This window comes from Xenopus laevis, chromosome 5S (genome assembly GCF_017654675.1).
Source record: "Xenopus laevis strain J_2021 chromosome 5S, Xenopus_laevis_v10.1, whole genome shotgun sequence".
NCBI lineage: Eukaryota > Metazoa > Chordata > Amphibia > Anura > Pipidae > Xenopus > Xenopus laevis.
Window position 1 is genome coordinate 123,530,159 of NC_054380.1, and position 20,794 is coordinate 123,550,952.

A 20,794-nucleotide genomic window follows, 5' to 3' on the forward strand; every position below is an offset into this window, starting at 1 on the left:
CCCGGGGCAGATGCATGCGCATTAGAACGGAATAGCCGACTTTTTATTTGAAGTTTGGCCTCCAGCTGTACTGCACATGTGCGAAGAAAGAGGAAGACGGAAGAGGATCACTCCGTGGTGTTCACTGGAATAACCCCGGGCCAGTGCCGTTTTTTGATGATAGGAGCACCGGCCCGGGGTTTCAGGTAAGTAAATACAATCACTTGGGGGTGCCTAACATTTGGCACCCCCAAGTGCAAGATGACTTTCCTAATCCTTTAAGGCTGATTAGTAATTAATAGAGATAATTATTACATCGCAGCACAGAAACCAGTGTAATCAGCCCTGTAGCATCAGTTTATATTCCAGACAAACTTCATTTTCTGCTTGAAAATGTGTGACAAAACTTTAGGCTGGTGCAATAAGTTCAGTATATACAGTAAAATATGGCATTTCTAGCCACATTCATTTTTAGGGTTTAGTTCTCCTTTAAATACCAAAATGCAGTGTAAAAAGGGTAAACCGCTTGTGTTTATGCAACATAAAAGTACATTGGTAGGTTTAATGTCTACACAACTTCAATCAACTTTAATTTTTCCTTTTTTTTTATAGTTTTTGATTTATTGGCCTTCTATTTCTGACTCTGACACCAGCTTTAAAATGGGGGGAGGGGTCACTGACCCCATCTAAAAACAAATGATCTGTAATGCCACAATTGCTATTGCTACTTTTTATTACTCATCTTTCTATTCAGACCACTCATATTCATATTCCAGTCTCTTATTCAAATCAGTGCATGGTTGCTAGGGTAATGTGGACCCTAGCAACCAGATTGATGAAATTGCAAACTGGAGAGCTGCTGAATAAAAAGCTAAAAAACTCAAAGACCACATAGAATAAAAAAAGAAAACCAAATGCAAATTGTCTCAGAATATCACTCTCTGTGGCATACTAAAAGTTAATTTAACGTTGAACAACCCCTTTAATGCAACCCAATGGGGCAAATTTACTAAAGGGCGAAGTGACTATCGCGGGCTAAAATTCGTCAGCGTGACATTTTTTCGGTACTTTGCCGATTTGGTTGCTAGCAAAGGAGATAGAATCTAGCGGTACTTCGCTCCCTAACGCCTGGTGAATTTGTGCACTGGCGAATGGATGTAACTACGCAAATTAACTAAGATGCGGATTATACTGAATGTTACCTCTTGCGCCAGACTTGCCTTCGCCACCTCAGATCAGGTGAAGTGCAATAGAGTAGATGGGACTTGAAAAGTCCCAAAAAACGCTGGCATCTTTTCCTTTTTCAGGGTGATAGGCTGAAAAAGAGCGTAAATTTTTTTTCGGGTAACCGGCTTCCCCCCTACATTTCCTAACATATGGCACATAAACTATACACTGGGCTCATGTGTAGAGCAATATAACAACTCTATCTTATTTTATTAAGCTTCCCTGGGCTTGTGTAGTGTAATGTATGTGCTGCAACATATACGTCCATTCAACTTTAACTTCCTGCCATATGCAAATTAGCCAACGCTAGCGCAACTTCGCTTCGCTTGGCGCAGTAACGCTAGCACAACTTCGACAGCGTTCGGCGCCCTGGACGCAACTTCGGATTTTAGTGAATTAGAGTTGTCCTGGCGAAGCTACGCCTGGCAAAGTGTTGCGCTGTGAGCAAAGCCGTCACTGCGAATTTTCAGAGCTTAGTGAATTTGCCCCATTGTCAGAACCCTTGAATTATATAGTAACGCATTATCTCATATCAGATGAGTTTTGCCTCAGTAAAGGCTGTCTGGAATTCTAATATCTTTAATGACACCCGGTGCATTGAGTATGCAGCGTGCCCTGTCTGCGTGCGTCTGTTGGAATCAGTGTTTAAAACATCAGCATACAGATTCATATAGATGTGAGAGCTGTCATGCTGTTCTCACCTAGGCACAGATGTCTGGCAGCATAGATGTGTGAAATGTCATTCTATCCCACGGCTTGTCTGTGAGCCTTGCCACACTGTATCAAGCAAGCCCTGTTGCAATTTCTCTCTTTTACTTACCATGCAGTTCACTGAGCGCCAAACGCTCCATTAAATATTAAGAGAGAGCTTGGTCTATCATTTAAAAAGGAAACGTCGGAGTGAAGGAACGGATTTGTGCTGCCTTTGCAATCTAATTGGAAACTGAATGAACTTTTTCACGAGTGCAGAGAGGAGGGCAAGTGGGATTCAGGATGCGGCTATTGCTGACCTTTATGTCCCAGGGCAGCCTGACAGATGGGCACCTTCTATTATCCAGACTGCAGCTGCACTGCCAGTTCAGACTGTGATATTGTTGTTTCCCAAGGAAAGCAGCCTTAACCACATTATAACACATTCAATTCAGCTCCTACACTCCTTTCCGTTTAGCACAGAAATTCAATTTTTTTTTCCATTTAGGGCCACATGGAGGACTTTAAGCAGCTGATGATCTTGTGACCCTATTAGCTGTCAGGGCTAGATGCTACAGATGGCTGTCGGTAACCGGGTATGGAGCAGCAGAGCATCTATTGACTAATTCATTGCTGCTGACATGCCCAGACAAGTTCTTAGTGATTGGCTGATTTGCTTCTTCATGGACTTCGGGAAATACCGATCAGTCAGCATCTGCAAGGGAACATTGCCCTAACCTTGATTTCCATTGCCACCAGCTCCCTTCCCCAGTTCTATTGCAATGCCCTGTCTAAACCAACCCCAAACCCAGGGGCGGATTAATGCACAGACTACGCTAGGCTATAGCCTAGGGGCCCATTGTGATCAGGGTTCCATTTCTACTTTCTTTTCTTTTAATATTTATTTGAGCTGCTGGGTCTGGAAGGGCACACCTGCTGGGAAGCGTGACGTCACTGGTATACTAAACCCAAACTGGCGTACACGCATGCCTGGATCTGTATGCATCTGGACCCAGCAATAGACTAGAAAAGGACCCTGTGTGAATGTAGCCTAGGGCCCTACATGTCATTAATATTCCACTGCCCACACCTTCCCTACGTTTACCCACAATGCAGCATTTTCCCAGAATCCTATAGCTAAACTGTGCATGAACCTATATGACTGCAAGATAACATCTGTTTATGGTAAGTTGCAGTTATTTCCCCAAACTTGCTGCATGCTCTTTTGCACCAAGCACCCTTAGTTCTGCAAGTGTGCCTATTGAGTCTGAATGCATCAACAGAAGACTTGCAACTTAAAGGGCAACTGTTACCTTTAAATACCCCCCCCCCCCCACCAAAGCTGCAGGCTAATAAGGGTCAGGGCACACAGGCAGAATCGGGGAGATTATTCGCATGGCGACAAATCTCCTCTTCTTCAGGGCGACGAATCTCCCTGAACTGCCTTCCCGTCGGATACATTGTAAACTTCCGGCGAAAACGAATCACTCCGAGTGCAGGGGAGGCAGTTTGGGGAGATTAGTCGCCACGAAGAAGAGGAGGTTTGTCACCGGGCGACTAATCTCCCCGAATCTGCCTATGTGCCCTGACCCTTAAGCCTACACTTCAGTTGGGGGTAACAGTAGTTTAAAAAAAATTGACCCCATCAGCACTAGGCCACATGAGCCCTGATGTTAATAACATAAGTTTATGTTGGTTCCCTGCTGCTCACTGCTGCACGGTCGTACTAGTTGCATTGTGCTGCATCTGGTAGGACAAATCCACAGTGGTGGAGTTTGTAACTTTGGTTTAGTGAAGGGTGGATCTGTCCCATTTCGCTTTGCCGAAAAATTTGCGAAATGGCAAAAATAAATTGCGAAACAGTGAACAATTTGCAAAGCTCATTGAAGTCGATGGGCGTCAAAGTAATTTTGGCACCCGACAATTTTGATGCACGCGACAATATTTATTTGTCCAAATGCATTAAAGTCAATGGGCGTACGGATAATTTTGACGCGTGACAATTTTTATGCACGCGACAATTTTAACACGCAACAAAAATTTTTTGTCGCAGAGAATATATCCACTGTGAATTTTCACAGAAGTTTTGGGAAAAGTGCGGAAATTCATCATTCATCGCTACTTTGGTTATGACATGATGCCGTGCTGTTCCTATGAGAGCCATGCACACAAGCTGTATACAGACACATTTACAAGGGCCCTGCCACCAAGATATTACAGTCCCACTGGGATGTAGGAAGACTCAGATGGTGCAGGAACAGCAGAGATTAATTGGAAAGATGAGAAAGGAGCAAACAGAACCAGTCTGGGTCCCTATAGCAATAGGTCTTGCTTTGATTTTAGATCATAAGCTCTTGTGAGCAGGGTCTGCTGTATGGATGTTGTGGCACTGGAGCACAAATGCTCTTGCAAGTGTCAGACGAGGTCAGCACCCACCTTGACTTCCAGTTCTCAGGACCCAACTGATCCTGTTCTATTATACATACACACATGCAGGGGCCCAAAGCATGGATAAAAGAGAGAACTGGCTGACCAGCGAAATCTCTCAGCAACCAGTCAGTGAGACTGAGAAAAACGTCCTCAAAAAAGAGTCTAAGGGGAAATTTACTCATACTTTGGCTCCGCAGGTGAACAATGATGTCAAGCTATGTGACATTGCCAAGGTAATTTAACACTATGAGGAATGCATTCAACTTCAGAATACTGCTAGGTGTAAAGTGTATTTATTTATCTATATATTAATAAACACACATATATTTTTTTTTCAAATTAGTTTTTAAGATATATATTCAAACCAATATCTGTATATTAACCAGCAGGACTCTTTTGAAAGAGGTCCAATATAACTGCAGCTGTTCACAGAGACAGAATGAGGAGAATTTAATAAAGCACCACAAATTCACATCCTTACTGTGCAGGCGGTAAAGCAACACCTGTAGTGGTGCAGATTATAGGGAACGGACTGTGTCTTTTGGATGGCAGATATAGTAGGGAGAGATTATGCCTATAGTAACAGTGGATAATAGTCTCTGGGAAGGGAGTGTGACTGTGGGATAGCAGCTATAGTAGGGAGAGATGGTGCCTATAGTAACAGTGGGATAATAGTCTCTGGGAAGGGAGTGCGGCTGTGGGATAGCAGGTATAGTAGGGAGAGATGGTGCCTATAGTAACAGTGGATAATAGTCTCTGGGAAGGGAGTGTGACTGTGGGATAGCAGGTATAGTAGGGAGAGATGGTGCCTATAGTAACAATAGGATAATAGTCTCTGGGAAGGGAGTGTCGCTGTGGGATAGCAGGTATAGTAGAGAGAGGTGGTGCCTATAGTAACAGTGGATAATAGTCTCTGGGAAGGGAGTGTGACTGTGGGATAACAGGTATAGTAGGGAGAGATGGTGCCTATAGTAACAGTGGATAATAGTCTCTGGGAAGGGAGCGTGACTGTGGGATAGCAGGTATAGTAGGGAGAGATGGTGCCTATAGTAGTAATAGTACCCTCTGAGAAGGGACTGTGGTTTTGGGGTGAATGCTACCCAATGTGCATCCTGCCCACGCACAAGAGTGTATATGAGTAATTACCCTTACAGATAGCTGCAGCTTTTAGGAATAATTTACACAGACAACATATACACACACCACGCAACCTAATCTGACAGAATGGTGTGGGTCTCATACCATTAAGCGTGTTTAAAACCCTATTGTTAAGCTCACAAACAAGAGAAATACGCTACGCAGATGGTTGCCAGGAGGATGAAATAATATACAGTCCTCTTGCATTTTTAGCTATACAGTAATTATTTTTATTTGTGCAGTGTTTCGTTTTGGAAGTGTCATTACAACCTTGCTCTAGTCTAAGGCAAAAAAGTGGACGGCTTGGAAGACATACACCAAGGGTAGGAGTAGGAGTTAAATAGAGATGTAATGAAATAAGTAGTGACAAGGAAAGGAAACTTGCTCCAGTGAGCACCCAGGAATGTCATTAAAGGGACGACAGCCCGTGGGCAGTGATTCCGATCCAGCAGAATGTATGCAGCAAGTACTGTAAACTCCAACTGTCATATTTAATCTTACCTGTTATCAAGTGGATGTGCTGGGAGTGTGAGAGGGTAAGTACCTTAATGGGTTTGTTTACCTTTAAGTTAATTTTTAGTATGTTATAGAGTGGCTAATTTTAAGCAACTTTTCAATTGGTCTTCATTATTAATGTTAGTTTTTTTTTTTTCAATTATTTGCTTTCTTCTTCTGATGCTTTCCAACTTTCAAATAGGGCGAATTTCCGCGTTTCGCTGCAAAGGAAGCAAATTTTGGACACGCGCCCGAAAAGACGTTTGCGTCAAAACCGCCTGTTCACACGCCCATTTACTTTAAAGCAAATTTTTCGCTGGTAGAAATTTGGCCATCACTATTCAATAGTCTAGCATTTAAACTTCTGATTGCTGGGGTCGCTGACCCTAGCTACTTATTAATTAATATTTTTATTATTATTATTGATATTCCTAGTTTGTGTGAGGGTGCTGGGAGTTGTGCTCCAACAACAACCGCATCTGCAGGTTTTGGCAACAGTGATATAAAGCTTGTCTAGCTGTCATCATCTGCAGCTGGCAGTCTGCGGGGCCCCGATATGTGCAGGATTCGGTTAGTCATCCCTGGATCCCATAAAACAAGACAAGTCTGAATAATAACATTTAAATATAAACAATAATAATAATAATAATAATAGGGTGAAGTTCTCTGTCCCAAGCTCTCTGCCAGCTACAAACTGCCTGTATCTGAGTAAAAGCAGATGAGAGGACTGTAACCATGAATAAAATCAAGCAGATTTAGCCGACACTGTGCTTTGCCTCATAGGCCCCTAATGTATTCACACAAATGATTAGGATGCTCAGTGTCTTAAAGAAGCAGCGCAAGGCAGGAGATTACATTGATGGATAGTGCTGCAGTTTGGGTTATATCGCACCTTCCCTCGCCAGCTGCTCTCCTTTCAAACTGAGGATCCTGATTGGCAGATGCTAAACAGAAAAACTCCTTCTGGGGCTAAACCTTCAACGGCCCCTGAGATGCTCAGCTGCCGGATGAAAGCAACCCCCCCCCAGACACTATTGAGGTGAATTACTCACACCATGTATTATTATCAGACAGGTCAGGGAGGGCATGTAGACAGAATTTTAAGAAGTTCTCGGTGTCAAACATTTGGACAGCAGCCATCAGCTCTGCACACAATTTTCACTGCTTTGATTTCCCTTGCACGAAAAACAGGGACGATTAATTATCAAAAATTTAAATATTCCAATTTATTTTGGGGGGGGTCTCCTTTGTGAGGAATTAGAGACATCTCCAGGGTTTCTGCCTTGCTTTGGCTCATTGCTGTCCATCTAGAGCAGTGGTTGCACACCAACCCTCTGGATGTTGCTCCCAGTGGCCTCAAAGCAGGAGCTTATTTTTGAATTCCAGGCAAGTTTTGGTTGCATAAAAACCAGGTGTACTGCCAAACAGACTTTCCTATAGGCTGTCAATCCACATAGGGGCTACCAAATAGCCAATCGCAGCCCTTTTTTGTCACTCCAGAGACTTTTTCGTGCTTGTGTTGCTCCCCAGCTCTTTTTACATCTGAATGTTGCTCACAGATAAAAAAAAAAAAAAAGGTTGGGGATCCCTGATCTAGAGGCCCCAAGGTGGATGTGGCCCTCCAAGCAATTTTTTGGCCCCCAGCTCACATATTGGCTTCACAAGTTTCTATGACGTCATTATATGAATACACATGTGGCCCAATGAGCAGCTCACAGCATTGATAGACATAGCCGTGTCCTTGAGCCACAAGGAGTTATAAATATTTAAAAAAGGGGAGAACTTGATTGATGTGAGTCTGTACTTTTCACTCTCAGCGACTAGATTAATATCACACATGTACACATTGAAGTCACCTAAAGACAGAGTCGGACTGGCCCACTGGGATACCAGGAAAACTCCCGGTGGGCCCAGGTGTCAGTGAGCTCTCATGCTGCTAAACCTATTTCATGGTCATTCCTAATTTCTATGAGAATAAGGTGACTAAATCGAGAATAATAGATTATCGTATGTAAAGAAAAGAGACTAGGAGAATACAGTGAGGAGAAGAAAAACAATAGCACTGAAAGTGGGTGCCTGGTTTAAGGTTTTTTTTGGTGGGCCCCTGGTGTCCCAGTCGGACACTGCCTAAAGAGATTCTGGTCTCATCAGCAAGTGTGAATTTGCACCAATGGAAGCACCATATGCCATTGCACTTTTGCTTTCTTGTGCCTTTCTTGTGTACAGTATATGAGATTATGTGGGTCAGTTCTAGTAATGAGTGAACTTCCCAATGTGCAAGAGGGAGATCAGGAAGGGCTGGATTTAGATTTGGTACAGATTTGGTACAAGGCTTCTTACTTGTTATCACCTTGCACCTCACAACACCCAGCTCCTGCCCTCATCAGCAGTTGACTAAAGTTAACTTAAGCTTGCCATAGACGTTTGGTGCCATCTCCAGACCTGCCACTAACCATTCAGATCAAATAAAGAACAAAAGAACAGATCAGCCGATGTTCTGCCCCTGACAGCAATGGTACGAAAGTTATGTCTGACAAAAGCTGGTGACAGTTTCCCACTGATATCCTCAGATCAGCAATACATGCAGAGATATTATTTGCAGCCGACAGAGAATTTCTAACCTGTCCGATCGCCATCTGAAGAAAAATGTCGGGACACTCCAAACACGGCCCGAAAATCGTATGAAACGGAGATTCATACGATCAAATCATTGCGTCTATGGCCAGCTTAAAGGCTTATGGGCCTCGAAGCAAAATTTGCATCTGGACCTACCTTTGCACTGAACCCTCCAGTCCTCATGTCATGTTATTAGTTTGCACCTGTGAGTAGTGATGGGCGAATAAATTAGCCTAGCACGAATTTGAGCTGAAATTCCGTGTTTCGCCACCGGTAAATACATTTGCGAATTTCCATCAAAAAATTTTGGACACTCATCCGAAATGTCATTCTCGTCAAAATCTTCACTTTTTTTCTCAAATTTTTCGCCATTACGCAAAATCTTCGGTAAAGAGAAACAGGAGAAATTCACCTATCACACTAACTGTAAGCCCTACAGCACTAGGCTTAATGGGTTCTTGGTGCAACAATGCAGGATTCTGGTAAGCTTTAAAGAAGTAGTGGGTCCTGGTGCCATTGCACTGCCTATTTCCATGGGAGCTACCCCACTGCTGGGGGGCAGGAGATTTGATAGCTGTGAGAACCTGCCTCCCAGTGCCCAACGTGGCTCTCTTGTGCTCCTGTTACGAGTGGTATTCACATCAATTATGGTGCCAGGGGGCAGAATGCCATCCTAAAAACTTGGCATCTTAGGCACAAAACCTGGACTGTATTCAGCCCTGAGCCTTCAGCTAGGGGAGTTCATTAAAAGGGGTTGTTCACCTTGAAGTTACTTAACTTTTAGTATGATATAGAGAGTGATATTCTGAGACAATTTGCTATTGGTTTTCATTTTTTATTATTTGTGGCTTTTAAGTTATTTAGCTTTTTATTAAGCGCTGCTTCAGTTTGCACTTTGAGCAATCTGGTTGCTATGGTCCAAACTACCCGAGCAACCATGCATCGGTTTAAACAAGAAACTGGAATATGAATAGGGGAGAGCCTGAATAGATAGATGAGTAATAAAAAAATTATAAATTTGTAGTTTTCATTTTTTTAAAGGGGTCGGTGACCCCCATTTGAAAGTTGGAAAGAGTCAGAAGAAAAAGGCAAATAGTTCAAAAACTATAAAAAAAAGAAAAAAATTAAGACCAGTTGACAAGTTGCTTAGAATTAGCCATTCAATAACATACTAAAAGTGCAATCTTTAAAGAAGGGCATTCCAAGAAATCAACTGCCACTGAAATGCACTGTTAATACACTTTATAACCTCGGCATTACACACTTCCTCATAGGCAAGACAGCGTGAAACGCGTAAGGTCAAAACTATTGTTTTCATTGCTTGTGCCATGCTGCACACGCCAACATTTTTAGTTGTTTCTAAGGTACTTTGGAGTTCATAGCGGATGGTTCCAATTTTTTGCCTGTCATTAGTAAATGAGCCTCTCAGTCAGACCTTTGGCCTACTAATACACCACTGACTATATAGATTGTAGCTTGCCTGGGGCATAGTGAGCCGGACTCAGACGGCTGTGGAAAAGGAGTCATTAATGACAGCATTTACTGCAGCAGCACAAAAATAGATACTCCGTGCCATCAATAGCATTGATTTGCATCTTTACTCATATCCCTATATACTGCACAGCTGCCTGTCTCTAAACACAGTCATGATTCAGCCACCATGAGTAATGTCAACCTACCCCCCCCCCCCCCCCAGCAAAGACATAGTAATAGTGCCACCATGACTATGTAGCAGTACAATACACATGCTGGCAATTATAACTCTCAAAGCAATGCTTAAGTTTAGCTGAGCAAGCCATGGCCTCGGGCTAGGGTTGCCACCTGTTCGGTTTTGACCCACTCAGTTCGGTTTTTCTAAGGCCTGTTCGGATCTTAACTTTCTGTTCGGTTTTCAGCCTTGTGAAAATCAATGAGAACCAATTAAATACCAAGATACTCACCTTGACATGGCTTAGTTATTATGAAGTGCAGTTCATTTCTTGTTATTAGAGAAACAGAAATACGCAAATCAATCAAAAATAAGAAATATTTTTCCTAAATGAGCATTGCTGTATTTCAGAGCTCTCTGGATAACTGATTTCTGTGTAATAGTAACAGTAGTTAAAGGATTGGTCTTACTCATCAGGCAGAATAGATAGAGGTAGGGTTTCCAGCTGTGTGGGTTTCAACTGGATATTTCAGTTTGTCAAAGGGCTCTCTGTCCCATTTAAAACATTGCGGAAACTGGAGAAAAAATCCAGCCGTTTGCATAGAAGTGATATAATAACCCTGATCCAGCATCATAGCTCCACGACATCATTGTGCCTGCCTCTGATGTCATCATGACCACCCCAAGATCACTGCTCCACCCCCCAATGCTATTTGCCACACCAATATTGTTTAGATTTAGCCACCGGAAAAGGTGGCAATAGGGTTGCCACCCGGCCGGATAGCCGGTAAACACCTGCCAAGGCCGGGGCCAGTATTACAAACTTACTGGCAATGTAGCTGCTAGTAAATTTGTAATACCCCTAAAAAAAGGCCCTAGACCCGCCCCAATCCGATCAAAACTTACCTTTTTTTCCAATCACGTTATGTAGCTTCACCCTACACGTTATGTAGCTTCGCCTTGGACATCACGGCCCGCCACTTTTGTTCCCGCAGCCACCACTGGCCGGTGAAAATTTTGTTAAAAGTTGGAAACCCTAACTAGGGCACTTCTAGCAAGTCTGGACTGGAATTCAAAATAGGCCCTGGCATTCCAAGAACAGAGAAGCCCAATCAGCTCCTCACCAGCCCACTAAATAGTGACTTTCTATGGCATTTTATGGCAGCCCCGCCTCTGGCATTTGCCAGAACCAACAGATTGCCAGTCCGGGCCTGACTTCAAGTCTGGGATTTATAGCACAACCACAGCTGTGGATTAAAGACAACATATACCAATAGATCAGGGCACTGGTATTAAATAGTTACTAGAAGAAGGCGGAAGGGTTAAATGCTCAGAAAGCAGCAGCTGCTTATAAAGGCAGATTATTGAATATGATCTTTATAATCACTATTTGAACTCTTTCAGACCCAGCATCCTCCAGTCGACTGATCTCCATCTGAGGCTAAACTACTAGCGTACCTCCCAACTGTCCCTTTTTCAGAGGGACAGTCCCTCTTTTGACAGCTCAACCTGCAGTCCCTCATTTGTACTGGAAAGTCCCTATTTTCTCTGCACTGAACAGCCGGAAAAAGAAACAAAGTTTCTCAATTAATTGACTTTTAGCAGAGAGCACAGAACAAAAAAAAGACACAAAAAAAGAAGTTTAGATAAGGAGAAATATTTTCAAACTTTCATAACCTGCCAAATTTTGTAAAATGAACATGGTAATTAGGGGGTGTGGTCACAGAAAGAGGAGTGGTAAAAAATGTCGCTGTTATACATGCGAAAAAAAAAAATCTTTTTACTTCCAAAATGTTGGGAGGCATGTACTAGTCAGTAACTTACCCTGTGCAAGGGTTGCCAGGTCTAATTTTCAAAACCAGCCAAAGTCAGCTACAAAACCAGCCGAAAACTAGCCAAGAGGCACTTCAAAAATAGCCCAAAAATTGCCCAATATGTGCAGTGGAAAAAAAAGTCTTAAAAATAATTGAATATATGTGAAAATACGCCTTTTTCAATTCTCACTGATGTGCACATTTTTCCATGAAGCAAAATCAGAAAGATTTTAACTACAGAGGGGGGCTCCGGAGGTATAGGGGTCCTTTGAGGCCCTAAATATTGGTAAAACAGCTCAATCTCTAGACATTTTGTTGGCCAGCAGATTTTTGCTGCAAAATTGTCTGAAATTGAGGACAGTCACCGGAAAATGCGAGAATGCTCGAGCGATCAGACTTCCCCATCTCCCGACCTGCCACTAACCATTCAGATCAAAGTCTTACCATTCAGATCAAATAAAGTACAAAAGAACAGATGAGCCGATGTTCTGCCCCTGACAGCAATCGTACGATAGTTATGTCTGACAAAACTAGTGACAGTCTCCCTCTGAAAATCGTACGATGGGCAATACACGCAGAGATATTATCGGCAGCCAACAGAAATTATCTAAACTGTCCTATCGACCAAACGACCGATCTCGGGCGGACGAAAAATATCGGGACTCTCCACACGCGGTCCGAAAATCGTAAAAATCCTCGATTCGTACGATCAGATCTTTGCGTCTATGGCCATCTTAACACAAGTCAGTCCAATTGCATGCTGGGTATTTTAGTTTTACATTAAGTCTGCAAATTGTTAGACAAAAACTACATTACCCAACATGCATTGGGAGACACTTTGGCTCGTTTCCAAAGTACAAACCAACCAAAGGCCCTTAAAAGTAGCCCAAATCCGTACCTTGGCTAGTGTGTAGTTTCAAAACTCGCCTGGACTTTAAACTAGTAGCCCAATTTGGCTGGAAACTAGCCAACCTGGCAACCCTGGCCTGTGCCTAATCTAAAAGACCCACATAACTACAGTTCCCTGAATCCCTCATGGTCAATATTGGGATTTATAATCCAAGAGACAGAGGGGTGGGGTAGTTAATCAAACCAATGATGCAGCAGAAGTGCAATTTACAGGTAATTAGAATTGGTTCCTCCTGACTATTTCTTGGTACTTATATGTATATTAGACGTTTCTCATGTTAGGGGTGTATTTTAATGGTCAGGTGATCACCCCACCGATTCTGGGGCCCCGTAAATGAATATTTAATATGGTATTTCCCAGGGAGCCGGTAACGTTGCACCTGTACTGGCAAATGGCTTTCTGCTGGCGCTCCTGTGTGTGTAGGGGCAGCACAGGGTTAATACAGGCAGCGTCCAGCGGTTTAGTATATTTTTAAGATTCCGCTCTCTCCTCCCACCACCAGATTTTGGCTCCAATGGCGGCCGGTGGATGTGTCTGTGCAGCGAGCGCGGCTCGGATGGGCAGAGGGGAGGAGGGCTGCCATTGGCCAGCCGGAAAGTGATGTCATCGCTCTGGTCCCTCTAAGAACTAGTAGAGTGGGCAGGCGGCGAAGTTTTTCACAGAAGGAAGTGGGAGCCGCGCTGGAAGGAGCAGGGAAGTAGGGCTCTATGTAAGGCGCTGGCACAGGAGTGCAACAGTAGCAACAGCAACAGTGAAATTGAAGTAGTCCCGCGTTGCAGTGACAGCCATGGTGCAGCGAGCAGACATGGACAGCAGCCAGCACACTGAGCCCGACACGGAGGAAGGGGAGTTCATGGCGTGCAGCCCGGCGGCTCTGGATGAGAGTGACCCAGACTGGTGCAAAACGGCCACCGGGCACATCAAGCGGCCAATGAACGCCTTTATGGTCTGGTCCAAGATCGAGCGGCGGAAGATTATGGAACAATCCCCGGACATGCACAACGCCGAGATCTCCAAGCGCCTGGGGAAACGCTGGAAAATGCTCAACGACAGCGAGAAAATCCCCTTCATCAGGGAAGCCGAGCGGCTGCGGCTAAAACACATGGCCGACTACCCCGACTACAAGTACCGGCCCAGGAAAAAACCTAAAGTGGATCCTACCGCCTCCAAGTCGCCGACCCTGGCTCAATCCCCGGAGAAAAGCCCCAAGAGCCGCAGCGCGGGCAAGAAATGCCCCAAACTGAAACCCAGTCACAGCGGCAACAGCTCCAAGTCGCTCAGCATCAAGTCCGAGTACGGGGTCGGCGGCGACTATGTGTTCGGCAGCCCCAAGTCGTCCGGCAAAGCGGCCGTGATGAAATGCGTCTTTATGGACGAGGACGATGAGGAGGAGGAGGAGGATGAAGAAGAAGAGGACGAGCTGCAGATCAGGATCAAACAGGAGGAAGACGACGAGTCGCTGCGACTTTACAATGTGGCCAAAGTGCCGGCCAGTCCGACCCTGAGTTCATCCTCGGCCGAGTCGGTGGAAGGCGCCAGTATGTACGAGGATATTCGCAACGGCACCCGCCTCTACTACAACTTCAAGAACATCACCAAGCAAAGCACAATCCCCCAAGCCACCATCACCCTGGCCCCCCGACCCCTCCTCGCCACTACCTCACCCGCCGGCAGCCACGAGCTCCTCTTCGATCTCAGTTTGAACTTCACCCAGCAGAACCCTCAGCTCCCCGACCCCAACTCAGGAAACGTCTCCCTCTCCCTGGTGGACAAGGACTTGGACTCTTGTAGCGAGGGAAGCCTGGGCTCCCACTTCGACTTCCCCGATTACTGCACCCCCGAACTCAGCGAGATGATCGCAGGCGACTGGTTGGAAGCCAACTTTTCAGACTTGGTCTTCACTTACTGAATCAGTGGGACCTTTTTTTTTTTTTGTTTGTTTGTTAATAATTAATATTATTATTCAAAATTTTTGTTGTTGCTGGGGAGACAAATGGATGGGGGGAGGGGTCCCCCAAAATTATTTAACTCCCATCAACTTCTCAGTACAGATTTAAAGGGCTGTTCTTGTATCTTTTTTTTTTTATATATCTATATCAACGTCCAGCCTTTGAATTTGGGCGATCGCTGTAGGAGGATGAGGAGGGCCATGATGGACATAGATTTTTTTTTTTTTTTTTTAAAAACCCCAGAAAGCTTAAAAAAAAAAATTGGGTCTGAGAACAAAAAAAAAATGTCATTTCTTGGCAGCTCAAGGGAGGGGGGCACTTTATTATTATTTTCTAACGTTATTCTGCTGGGAAACACAAAATAAAAAAGACTTGACAATATTTTTTTGGAAGGAGAAACACAACTGATCTCTTCTATGCATCTGATTGTCAAACTGCAGGGAGTTGCAACAGGACGACACAACTGCTACACTCACACACAACTGTGAACCCATTCTCAAGGAACACTTTTTTTCCTTCTTACAGGACAGTTTTTTTTTTTTTTTTACTTGCAAACTACCGTTTTATTATTTGTAACCAGTTCCCTTTTTTTATTACCTCCTTGAATCCAGACAACCCCAGACCTCAGTAACAAAAAAAAAAAAAAAGTGGAAAAAAAAAAGGTATTGAAACATTTTTTGATACATAACAGACCTCAGTCTTTTTTAAAAATGTAAACTATTTTCAGGCGTATTTTTGTACAGTTTAAAAGAAAAAAAACATTCCTGCTGTTTTTTTTTTTTCTTGGTTCCGTGAGACTTTCAGGCACTTCCTATCTCCTCTCTGTCTTAGCATGCAAGTTTGTCGGTAACGTTAATGTCCTGGTTAAAGGATTAAAAAGAAAATATATGTAAAAAAAAAAACAAAAAAAAATTCTTGCATCTAAAAAAAAAAGGCCTTGTGGTTTTAAAACACTTTTTTTTTTTTTTTTTTGTACAGCTATAGTTCAGATTTGTTGAATATTTGTAGGTAAAGATTTATGGAAAATGGTGATCTAGACCTCAGAGCTGTTAGCTTAAAAGATTGTATATGTAATGTATTATAGTAGGACTCTATGTATATCATATGCTGTGATATGTGGATGGACCCTGGTGAATGCTATGGGAACTGGATCCTCCCAATGATTTTATTTGGCAGAAGGCACATCATACTTAAAAATTAAGAAGGTTTCTCGTGTGCAATATAACCTGGGAAAGATACTAGGACAGACCCATCTGCATATTTTGTAGCAAATGATGGAAAAGCAGACTCGTGCACTCCTCTTTTGCCTGTTTTCCTAATGCTGAAAGTCTGTGTCTTTGATGATTTTAAATAAATCAGCTGGAACTGATAGAAAAAAAAAATGCTATTGGTGTCTGTGTGTTTCTGGAGGAAATGCAAGGAGGGGGGCGGTGGTCTGGGTAAGAAGGGGTTAAAGGTCAGAGCCCAAGATGGGCAAGATTTCCCTAAATCAAGGTACCTTCCACATGGAGTGGGGGTAGGGAGCACAATGGGAGTGTCTAACTGATAAGACCTATACAGACTAGAGGATTGTGCCTTGGAAACATGACACCCGGGTTAGTGCTTTTGTATGCTGTCAATGTAGGTAGCCTGTCTTATATACCCCCCCCCCCTCGCACCCCTCCTCTTCTCACATCTGTACTATTTCACTTATATGAAAGCTGGCTGGGCCACATTGTTGCAGATCAGAACTGACAGCTTTGTCCTTAAAATCAATCCTACACCCGATCCGACCAGAGCCAGGGCTTTTTAATATTCAGGCTTCTAGAGAGACTTTTCATTATTTATATATTAAAGGGGGAGAGGTTCCAAGTGTTGTCTGTCTGGATTGTCATTTCATGCTCACACGTGTGAATGCATCCGCCTTCCTTGTTTAACAACATTTTACCCACATATATCTGTTCTGCCAGTATTGAGAAAGGGGTTGGGTTTTATTCAAATAAAAGTGGGTCAGATGTTCTGTAAGGAACTAGTAGGAGCAGCGGCACAGTGCTCTGTATGGGGGGGTGAGGAGTAGAAGAGATGACATCATGTGTGCAGGCAAAGAATAATAAATCAGTGCAAAGGGGAATGTAATCCCCAAACATTATGTCATGGCTAATTTTAAGACTTCACATGTGAATGATAATGCTGGCTGGGATATTCTCTTTTAACTGACACACACGGGATGTCTTTTATTTCTAAAAAAAAAAAAGTGTGTGTGACCCATTATCCAGAAAGCGCCAAGGTTGTCTCCCATAGACTCTAATTTATCCAAATATTAATAAATTATTTCATTTTCTCAATAATAAACAGTACCTGGTACGTGATCCAAACAAAGACATGATTAATCACGATTGGATGCAAAGCCAGCCTATTGGGTTTATTTATTGCTTAAATAATTTTCTAGTAGGCTTAAGGTATGAAGATCCAAATTACAGAAAGATTCGTTATCCGGAAAGCCCCAAGTTCCGAGCATTCTGGATAACTGGTCCCATACGTATGTATGTATGCAACACTCTGCTTTTGAGATTTGCCTCAGGTACAAGGTAAATGGTTTAGATATTGAAAAAATGACCAGCAACACGGAGATATCTTGTGGAATGCTCAAAAAATCTATTAAAATGTTACATGAACAGCCAATGTGACGTTTCAGACTATAATTAGTCAAATATGTATGTGTGTGTGTGTGTATGTATGTGTGTATGTATATGTGTATATATATATGTGTGTGTGTGTGTGTGTGTATATATATATATATATATATATATGTGTGTGTGTATATATATAATATATAAACATACATATGTATATATATATATATATATTTATTACACAAGAGCCATGAATATCTTGTAAATTATATCTTTATAAATGGTGAGTTCTGATGTCATTTCTGACACATGACTCAGTGAAACTTGTGTATTATAATAAATAAAGTACCCCCAGTTGCAAAATTTGAGGATATTAGAAGTTACCTCGGAGTTCCATGTCCTGTGTTTTTATATGGTCATGAAACTCCTAGGTAACTTATAATATCCTTATAATTTACAAGAGGGGGTACTTTATTCACTATATATACACACGCCCAACCAGGTCCAACATCTATACAGCTTATTCTGAGCCCTAATGTCATAAAGCCCCATTAGTTCTTAAAAGTATAGATGTATGCTATTTATATAAAGACACGTGGGTGCTATAATATCTGTCCCATGCAGAGGTTCCCCCCCGCCCCATCTTGCATCGCAGCTCATGTTTCCCAGCCCCATAATAGTTTTCGGTTTACATACAGAATCGAGGTTGCTGACCTACTGCCCCTATAGGCGTTGGACTACAACTCCCAGCACCCTCTGCCCTTTTTCGGCTGGGAGTGTTGAGGCGTTAACTTGGCTTTAAAGGTACTGTATGCAAACATCTATTATAAATCAAGATCCTTGCAAGATCAGGCCAGTTGGGAGATCAGGTGAGGTAACCACCATTACTGAAACCTTCATTGTGCTCCTCTTTTTCTCTTCCACCCCCCCTATAAAAAAAAAAAAAAATCTGTTGGTTTGGGAAAGTTACATCTGCTGGAGAACCTGTAGCCAATTCCCTATAGCTGATCATATGGCATGGGCTTAAGTCTACCATAGGACAGCCACAATAAAACCGTGCATCTGTCTGGAGAAGCCATATGAAGATCTTCCAAAAAAAAAAAAAGAAAAGGCTTTAGCAAATGCCTACACCCTCAGGGTTTTCCGCTCGTGGTGCCTATAGTAGGCACAGGAGGTGGTTAGACAGCATCCATCAATAGCACCCCCTCCCCCTCTCGTCCAGACAGCATCACGTCTGCTTCCTACACTGGCTGCTGCAGGGATCCACTGAAAAGAAGGGGAGACAGACAGACGACAAACCACTGTTGGGTGGTAAAACTGCACTGGCCCTTGTCATTGCTAATGCTGGGAGCAGCTGTATATACTGCTGAGAGGTTGCTTACAGGGGACCCCAAAATATCTTGGTAGTGCCTAAATCAGCCGCACTATAGTCCCTGACTATGGGGTCATCCCCCTCTGCACTGCAAGTCAGATAAAGCACATTTAGGGGAGAGGGTGGCAGTGTCCTGTGCAATGTACAGTAAGGGAAATCTACTGACCTTATCTAATACTGTAGCCAGGAGATGAGCCAGCCCCCACGGCTAAATCTTCATTCTCTATTTATTTATCTGAAAGACTTACTTACAGCGTCAGTCTGCAGTCTGTCTGCATCTCTCCCAGGCAGCGAGCTTCAGCTTGGGAAATCATGACACAGCCGAATGTGGCTGGATGCTGAGTGCAGGCAGGGCGGGTTGCAGCTGCTCTTCATTTGCAGGATTTCTCACAACAGAGATGCCAGTGTTGGGAAGAAATATGAATTGGAGAGGATTTTTTTTTTTTTTTACAGAAAATGTTTTGAGGTGGATTTGAGATAGACATCCACTACATCAAATATATATCTACAATTGTAGATAAAAAAAGAGTGTGAAAAATTACCACTTCATTATAGGCACCATCTCACCCTACTATTCCTGTTGTTCACCTCTGAAATTTTTATATATAGTATTGCAGCACCTCCAGTAGCCATTGGGTTACTTCCATCTGAATGGATGTGGCTATGGGATAGTAGATGGTGCCTATGGTAGCATTCGGGGGAGTAGGAAGGAGACCCTGCGGCTGCAGGGGAGCCCAGGAGGTAAAGGGACCCCATGAGGCCCTAATTTATATACAATTTCAATAAAAATATGTATAACAGGTAAACCTCTAGACATTTTTGGGGGCCTGAAAAATAATTTGCTGTGGGGCCCAGTAATATCTAGTTACGCCACTGGTAGCAGTGGGATAATAGTTGTTGGGAAGGGAGTGTGACGTGGGATAGCAGGTATAGTAGGGAGAGATGGTGCCTATAGTAACAGTGGGATAATAGTCTCTGGGAAGGGAGTGTGACTGTGGGATAGCAGGTATAGTAGGGAGAGATGGTGCCTATAGTAACCGTGGATAATAGTCTCTGGGAAGGGAGGTGGGATAGCAGGTATAGTAGGGAGAGATGGTGCCTATTGTAGCAGTGGGATAATAGTCTCTGGGAAGGGAGTGTGACTGTGGGAATAGTAGGAAGAGATGATGCCTATAGTAACAGTGGGAAAATAGTCTTTGGGAAGGGAGTGTGACTGTGGGATAGCAGGTATAGTATGGAGAGATGGTGCCTATAGTAACAGTGGGGAAAATAGTCTCTGGGAAGGGAGTGTGACTGTGGGATAGCAGGTATAGTAGGGAGAGATGGTGCCTATAGTAACAGTGGATAATAGTCTCTGGGAAGGGAGTGTGACTGGGGGATAGCAGGTATAGTAGGGAGAGATGGTGCCTATAGTAACAGTGGATAATAGTCTCTGGGAAGGGAGTGTGACTGTGGGATAGCAGGTATAGTAGGGAGAGATGGTGTATATAGTAACAGTGGATAATAGTCTCTGCGAAGGGAGTGTGACTGTGGGATAGCAGTTATAGTAGGGAGAGATGGTGTCTATAGTAACAGTGGGATAATAGTCTCTGCGAAGGGAGTGTGACTGTGGGATAGCAGGTATAGTAGGGAGAGATGGTGCCTATAGTAACAGTGGATAATAGTCTCTGGGAAGGGAGTGTGACTGTGGGATAGCAGGTATAGTAGGGAGAGATGGTGTATATAGTAACAGTGGATAATAGTCTCTGCGAAGGGAGTGTGACTGTGGGATAGCAGTTATAGTAGGGAGAGATGGTGTCTATAGTAACAGTGGGATAATAGTCTCTGCGAAGGGAGTGTGACTGTGGGATAGCAGGTATAGTAGGGAGAGATGGTGCCTATAGTAACAGTGGATAAGAGTCTCTGGGAAGGGAGT

At 43.4% G+C, this 20,794-nt stretch overlaps 1 protein-coding gene across 1 annotated transcript; it reads left to right on the top strand.

Moving 5' to 3' along the window:
• The first annotated feature begins 13,628 nt into the window (after positions 1 to 13,628).
• On the top strand, positions 13,629 to 16,267 carry sox11.S (SRY-box 11 S homeolog). The gene is given in 1 exon segment (NM_001090856.1): positions 13,629 to 16,267. A coding segment is annotated over 1 exon segment (1,122 nt). The 5' UTR covers positions 13,629 to 13,733; the 3' UTR covers positions 14,856 to 16,267.
• Positions 16,268 to 20,794: the final 4,527 nt, after the last annotated feature.